General features: G+C 55.4%; 1 protein-coding gene across 1 annotated transcript in view; it reads left to right on the top strand.

Annotated features, from left to right (window-relative positions):
* R3HDM2 (R3H domain containing 2) overlaps positions 1-7690 on the top strand; it is a 26473-nt gene that overhangs the window by 15474 nt on the left and 3309 nt on the right. Inside the window, exons 12-18 of the mRNA XM_009699982.1 lie at positions 1356-1540; positions 4370-4612; positions 5232-5358; positions 5786-5847; positions 5926-6021; positions 6402-6556; positions 6890-6990. Coding sequence (XP_009698284.1) covers positions 1356-1540; positions 4370-4612; positions 5232-5358; positions 5786-5847; positions 5926-6021; positions 6402-6556; positions 6890-6990 — 969 coding nt within the window. The remainder of the gene's footprint in view (positions 1-1355; positions 1541-4369; positions 4613-5231; positions 5359-5785; positions 5848-5925; positions 6022-6401; positions 6557-6889; positions 6991-7690) is intronic.

Here is a 7690-nt window from a genome sequence, read left to right as displayed (position 1 = left end):
CCCCTGGGCAGCTGTCAGCAAAATATTTCCTTCTTTGCACCCTGTGGCTGGTGATACAGACCTCCTTAGCAGAATGCCTGAAGATTGGCTGTTGAAATGCAGTAGATCAGAGGAAGAATTAATTAAATAGCCGCTACTGGGCATCAAGCAATATTTTCACATCCCTTTTATTTCTGGAAGTAAGACTGAAATACTGAGGAGAGCACTTCCCAGCTGCGTGCCCTGCAGCATGTATCACACTCCTTCCTGACAATTTTTCCTACCATGGGAATGAATTGCTTTCAGCCTGCCACCCCCTAGCCTTTTACTCAAAAGATGTACGTGTGCTGGGTCTATGTGGCCATAAAATAGGATTCCCTCACTCCCCTCTGTGTGCTGGGCAAGCACTCAGACAGATCATGACGATGTATTAGTGTCCGAGCAGGGGCCATGCACAGCTGCAGAACTGAGCTGTGACTGGGAACAGTTCTCCAGCTTCTTTCCACAGACTGGCTTATGGTACTGAGCTGACATGAGTGTATCTGGCAGCTCCCTCTTTTTGTAATCTCTGCCTTATGCTGGGATGGAGACCCCCGCACCAGGCAGGTGCTGCTGTTAACAGCCAGATTCCTCTTCCCAGCAGAAGGCCCATGGCGTTTATAGAATACCCTGACTTGCGCCTGGTCCTTTCCAGGCCAAACACAGGGCACATCCCTCCAAAGAATCAATCGCAACACAGGTGTTTTTTACTATCCCGTGCCAATCCTGCCAGCACCTGCACCAAGCATGCACTGTCCTGTGGGCAGAGGCCAGCTAGATTCATCACGTGAGCCTGGCATTGGCCTTTTAATTTCCCGCAGTTCTGAGTAGTGTTGAAGGTTTACACAAACAGCAACGACCTGAGAGCTGTGGGGGGGAACCGCCCTGTAGGCTGTCCGCTTGAAGTGGGTGTGCTAGGCTGGGATCAGGGAAGACAGCACACTCTTGGGAATAACAGCTGTACAACTCCTGGAACAAGAATTGCATCCTGGTCTTCCCTGTGTGGGGCAGAGCGTGCACAGGGCAGAGGGAGAAGAAGATTCTGTGACCAGCTGTGGAGGGTCAGTGCGTGTACACAGACAAGGAGAGGAGAGGGGTACAATCACCTGGAGTCCTGAGGGTGTCAGCACCTTGGTTTGCTGTGAAGCAGAGGCAAACTAGTGACTTTGCAGCCTGCTCACCCTGTCCCCCGTGGAAGCTTCCATGTGGACAGCAGAGAATGCAATCTGGCTGCGGTACAGGAGGTAGTGACAGGATCTACCCCCTGCCCTCCCCATCAAAGAATTAATGTTTTTCTCTCCCAGGTACCAACCCGGCCATGCCTTTCTCTGTTCAAGGTTTGGTACTAGGTGCCCCTGAAGCATGCAGCCAATCCCCTTCTGCACAGCCCAGCCGTGGCCTTCTACCCTGCACAGCCCAGCAGCCTCAACCGCAGCCACCCCAACAGCCACCACCCCAGCCCCAAGGACTTCCACCTGCAGCCCAGCAGCAGCCAGCCATGAGTAACCACATGATATCCCAGGTGAGTTGTTGCGCAGTATCCAGGGCTCGGTAAGCTCCTTGGGCACACAGGTGGGAGGTAAAAGCAGAGCTGACATAACACCCGGGGTGCTCTGGACTCACGCTTGCCCACTGGATTTTTGGTGTCCTCACACTTGCTGCCTGTTAGGGAGTGACAATCCCTCTGTGCTATTGGCAGAGAGCAGGAGAGGGTTGGAGGCCTTGCTGTGCTTGAATATGATGCTGTGTGACATCTCAACATGCCAGCCTCTTCTGTATCGGCTTGGGCCAGCAGCCCTCCTGGCAAGAGATCTATAACCCTTTGCTGAGGGGCAGGTGTTCTGAAACCAGTTGCCCTCCTGGTGAGGGGACTGGACAAACGGTAGTTGGGTCTGAGCTCCCCAGTGCTGAAATCCTGTGGCTGGTCACCTGATGTCCTGGGGAGAGGCCGACCTGGAACTGTGCCTGGGTGTATTTTCCAGATCCTCCGTGAGTTAAACTCAAGTGATGTTCCACAACCTGCAGGGCTATTTCTGAGGATGGAGCCCTCTGGAAAGCACTCTGCATACTTTGTTCTGCCCCTGAGGCTGTAAAAAACCATAGCACAAGAGCTGCCCCTGTATCACTGCAGGACTGGGGAAGGGGTGGGAGCCAGCCCTGGTGGGCACGTTTGGAGAGCAAAGCTGCCTCGTGTTCAGTGGGCGCGGAGCTTGGCTGTGTGCATGGGAAGTATCCTCAGTACCTTCCTACCCTGCCCTATTCAGAGCAGCGTGTCAGTGCTGGACCACAGCCTGCCTATGAGTTTTGTGGGGATCCTTGCTGGTGCATCAGCTTATGCGTATGATGTCTGCTACGGCAAAGAACTGCAAGTTACACTGGAGGTTTTCTAGATGCAACTGCACAGGGAGGGTGCTAGATAATTTTATCTAGGCTCCCTTTCCCATGAAGGGTTGGACCAGATGATCTTCTGAGGTCCCTTCCAACCTGGGCTGTTCTGTGATTCTAGGTGTTCTCAGTGGGCTGGGATGGGAGGAGGAAACAAACCTCCTTGAACAGCTTTTACTGCAAATATATGAACAGCTCCTTGCTATCTGTTGCCGTCTGTAGGAGGATGGGGGGAGCTTGTAGTTCTTGGACCCTGGCCTGGCTCCAGGGTTGTGGATCTGTTTGCAGAGGATACTGAAACTCAAGGGAAACATCTCAGTTCTACAGATAAGATGTCTCCCTGAGGCAGCCAGGGTCTAGCACTAAGGCTAGCAGGAGCGTCTGTCTGGAGCTGTAGCACGGCATGGGACAGAGCATAGTGGCCTGGGTGGGAGGTTTGAACACACAGCAGGCTTCTGGAGCTTGTGCAGGATCCCCGTGTCTTGCTGGGGTTTTATTTTGTATCTTCTACTATTTGGCTGTTCTAATGGTTTAGGTTGTGGAAAAACTTTTTTCAATTGTTTGACTGTTGGTGAAAGATCTGAAAATGCACTGTCCTCCATGTGTGTGCACCTTCTGTTTCACCCAAGGTCAAATCAAATTATCAAAAAAACAATCCGGTGCTGAACATTAGAGGTTTGGTGCCCAAAGCACAGCATGTGGTGCTTGAGTTAGGTGTTGTCATAAAAAGGCATCAGCAGGTCCTCCTAGTGCCAAAGTGAGAGGGGCCCCTACAGAGGGCAAGAGTGAAGAGAAGACATTACCTGCAGGGAAGGCCAAGGAGCGCTGCGGAGGGAGCTGGGAGTCGGTGCCACACACCAGTAGGCAGTAGCGTGGGAGAGACAGAAAGGTTGTGCTGGCCAGAAGGGGCTCTCTTCCTGCTGTTGGCCGTAGCTGGCCTTTGTGAACTTGGGTCACTGTTCATGCCAGGCAGGAGCTGTTTTGCAGATGTGGTCAGCCTTCCCGGCTTCCACAAAGCGACTGGCTGGGCTGTGTGTCCTTACAGAGAGACGAATGCTGCCCCGTTCTGGTCTCTGTGCTTTCCAACCCTCTGCAATGCCCCCCTCTGTGTGTTTGCAGTTGGCTCAGTTGACTAACCTTGTTGTTCCTTCTTTCTCTCCTTCCTCCTATCCTTCCTTCCCCACCCCTACCCTTTTCCCACCCAATCTCTCTCCTCCGCTCCCTTCTCTGCTGGTCTTAGCCGGTCCCAGCGCTGCAGCCTGTTCAGTATTCTCCAAGCTCCTGCCCCCAAGTCCTCTTGCCAGTCTCTCCACCCCAGCAGTACAACTTGGTATAAACCCCATTTCCTCTTCTGCACTGTCTCTGTTGTACTCATGTGCTGTGTTTGTGTTATATGAGCTTTTGCTAATCAGGTATGTCATGGACACTGCACCCAGTGGGTTTGGGATTCATGGAGGCTCTGCGCTGCAGTGGGGTGCCTGAGGCTGTGGGACCCACCAGGGCCGGGCACTGCTGGAGTGTCTGATCTTGGAAAGAGCCTGGGGAAGAGCAAGTGCCAAGCCCAGAGCTCCACCAGGAAACAATGCTTGTGCCCAGCACTGGGGTCCAGGGGCCATGGCTGCCCGGTGGTCTCAGTCAGCCCCTGTGTTGTCTCCGCTGGGTCTTTCGGGAATGGCGCACCCCATGGGACATGGCCTCTGGGCTGGGGCCACCCCTGCCTGTGTAGGGCCCCACATATTACTAGTGTCTGCTGAGCATTTGCCCCCGCCCCAGCAGCTCGCATGCCCCTACCTCGTCCTGCAGAATGCTCTTGGTCTGTGGCTCATTTTTGGGGACCTTTCTTGGGTGAGCTCCTCCACACAGAGTAGGGAGGAGGGGTCTGCAATCTACTCAGCAGAGCTATGTCCTACATGCTGTTTTCCTACATGCTGTCCTCCTCCATTCTTCCTACTTATCCCCAATGCAGGCCGATGAACTCAGCAACCCCTTTGGGCAGATCAGCCTCAGCCGACAGGGCTCTACAGAAGCACCGGATCCTTCCTCAGCTATGTTCCAGTCATCCCTCATCACCCAGCATCCTCAGCAGACAGGATTCATCATGGCAACCCCTGGGCAGCCCATTCCCACCTCCAACTACTCCGCCTCAGGGCACACAGCCCCCACACAGCAGGTGCTGCAGCCCCAGGGCTACATTCAGCCTCCCCAGCAAGTAAGGACATGCGCAAGCCTGGAGGGGATGTGCTGCAGCTCGGCCCAAAGCTGTCAGGCGAGGGGCTGCGGGGGAGCAGTCCAGAGAACAGTTGCTTGAGAGTGGGTCCCCTCTTTTTCTGCTGCTCATTTGTGATGGATCAATACACAGGGGTCCAAACTCCGGGTCGGCACACGCCCTTGCTAGGCACAGGATAATCTCTGCTCCCTTGTCCCTCTGAGCTCACAAGGCACTCGTCTGGGGAGCCCTCTGGCCATTCCTGGCCGATAGTGTTGGGAGAGGGACAGTGACTAGATTCAGGGCTGACACCTCTAAGCTCTCTTTGGGGTCCTGCAGGGCATTATGACCTCTAGGATTGTTCCCCTGAGCTGTGATGAGAATTGTGCCTACTGTGCTCTTGCACTACTGTGCTGGGAAAGGCTTGGATGTGGAGGCTGGGAGGAGCGGGAAGGGGCTGCAGTTCCCTGAGGAGCTATCATCTGGCCAGAGCCAAAGCCCTGGTTGGTTTCCTTCGGCAGAAGCCAGGCCAGGTGAGAGAGAAAACTGGTCCTGAGGGACCAGCTTTCTTGGTCCCACTCCCTCTTGTGTTCTCATCGCCGTGTTTTCTTGATTCTGATAGATTCAGGTTTCTTACTACCCTCCTGGGCAGTACCCGAACTCCAGCCAGCAATACCGATCTCTCAGTCACCCAGTGGCCTACAGCTCCCAGCGCACTCAGCAGCTCCCCCAGCAGTCCCAGCAGCCTGGTAAGGGGGCAAAGAAGGGGGTAGGGGGCATGTTTCCCTTTCCTGCCACTCTTGTTGGCTCTTAAAGGTCTCCCAGGCACTGTCTGGGACCAGGCTGCTCTTCCCTGTCTCCTACTCTGTGCTGGATTTGCTGACTATAGAATGCCTCTTGACTGTGCAAAGGAAAGTTGAAACTTGGCCTGGCTGCAAAGGCTGTTTTAGTCTTTTCCCTCCCTCTCAGCATGTAGCGTGCAATGAGGTGCTGCACGGTGGATTTAAAGCCAGGAGCTTCCTTCAGGTGTTTTTACATCTGCTGTAAGGGAAGCCTTTTTCCTAGTGTTCAGCAAGAGATGAGGGCAAAGCAGGATTTGAGTCCTCATATGCCAAGTCTCAGGCTGTTCTCTGTGGCCAGCTGGGAAGCTGCTGCATTTAAACACTGTTCTGACAGGTTTACAGCCAATGATGTCCAACCAGCAGCAAACATACCAAGGTGTAATGGGAGTGCAGCAGGCACAGCCCCCCGGGCTCCTCAACAGCCAGAGGAACGGCATTGGGGGCCAGATGCAGAGTATGATGGGAGTGCAGCAGGCGCAGCCCCCTGGCCTTCTCAGCAGCCAGAGGAGCAGTATGGGGAGCCAGATGCAAGGCCTGATGGTCCAGTACACTCCACTGCCTTCGTACCAGGTAGGCATCAGTTGCTCTCTGATGAGTGGCTGCTGGGGAGGGGGCCTGGGTTGTGCAGGCCTCGAGTGATGGAGCCAAAGGTGGAGGCTTACTCAGCTTGCGAATGTAGTGCATGCTTGCCAGCATGGGGAGGGCACATCCGCATTCGAATCTGTATGGGACCTCTTGAGAAGAAGGACTGAGTGCCGCCGGTCACTTCGCCAGTGTGTTTGCAGAAGAGCTGGGAGGGGCTGCCCTTGCCTGGGCAAGATTGCTCTGGGCTGCAGAAGACAGCTATCTGCCATCTCTTCTGGCTTGTATGGAGCTCGCCGGTGTCTCTTTGGGGCCAGTTCTCCCTACTCCTGTCACTCGGTAGGGCTGCTGCTTTCTTCCCTGCACAGGTTCCTGTGGCCAATGAGTCCCAGAGCGTGGTCCAGCAGCCCTTCCAGCAGCCAGTGCTTGTACCAGCCAGCCAGTCTGTTCAGGGGGGGCTTCAGGCTGGAGGGGTACCCATCTACTACAGCGTCATCCCAACCGCCCAGCAGAACGGCACAAGGTAAAGCTGCTGTATCTCTGTCCTGTCTTGGGGAGAAAGGGGTCCTGCTGCCCTACTGAAAGGGCATAGCATCCTACTTCTGCAGCTAGAGGAGGTGGCTGGGCACCATAGATGGTGGTCATCTCTTGAGCTTGCCCAGTCCTAGCTCCCATAGTCAGTGCTTCCTGGGCACAGCTGTCCTGCCTGCAGCATGTGGTGCTTCCTGTGCTCCTCCAGAGGCAGCTGTGTTTCCAGCCACGTCAAGTACTGAGGGAGCTGGTGGCTGCCTGCACAGATGGACAGGCTGTTTCTCCCCATCCCCAGCACCTCACCAGAGCACTCTCTGCTTCACAGCCCTTCGGTGGGGTTCCTTCAGCCACCTGGCTCTGAACAGTATCAGATGCCACAGTCCCCATCACCCTGCAGCCCACCACAGATGCAGCAGCAGTATTCAGGTAAGAGGGGCCACCGGTCAGGGCGGGCATTGATTCTGCACAGAGTGGATGGGGTTTTGTAGGGGCTGCAGCGAACAGAGCTGCCAATTCAGAGCCAAGTCTGGCAGTTTCTGTGCAGTGGGTTTCCTTAGTCTTACCCGTCCGACGACCCACCGGGACGTGGCACAGTGACTTTGCTCCAGGCTGATTCTGGCCAGTGCCTCACATCTCCTTGGGCGGTGGGCAGGCAGGGTGGGAGCGGGTGGAGGGGGGGAGCTGCTGTGGGTGCAGCCTCCCTCTGCTGGCAGCGGGGCTCAGCATCAGCAGGGCAGCTCCTGGGACCAGGGAGCACTGGGGGCGAGAGGAGCATCGGGATTCCTGCGTCCTGTCCCAGCTGAAGGGAGGTGAACTGGGGGCTGGTGAATCGGTGCAAAAGCTGGAACCAGGATACTCTAGCTCTGTGCCCAGCTCTATGATTAGATCCTTTGCCTGACGTTTTGCTGTGTTGCTCAGAGAGGTCACCCGAGTTGCCTTCAGCTTGTCCCCTCTGCTCGCATTTCCCCTGGATTAAAAGTCTTCACACTCTGATGTAAGCTGTGATATCAGAGAGGGATCCCAACCAGGTCCTGGTGGGGCCTTTTTTCAGCCCGCTTGGGCAGGCAGGAGTGGCAGAGGAGAGGGTACGGGGGGGGCGTTGTAGGGAGGGAGGCGAAGCTGCACC

This window comes from Cariama cristata, unplaced genomic scaffold (assembly GCF_000690535.1).
Source record: "Cariama cristata isolate BGI_N322 unplaced genomic scaffold, ASM69053v1 scaffold14155, whole genome shotgun sequence".
NCBI classification, from domain to species: Eukaryota; Metazoa; Chordata; class Aves; order Cariamiformes; family Cariamidae; genus Cariama; species Cariama cristata.
This window is presented reverse-complemented; position numbering and strand designations above follow the sequence as displayed.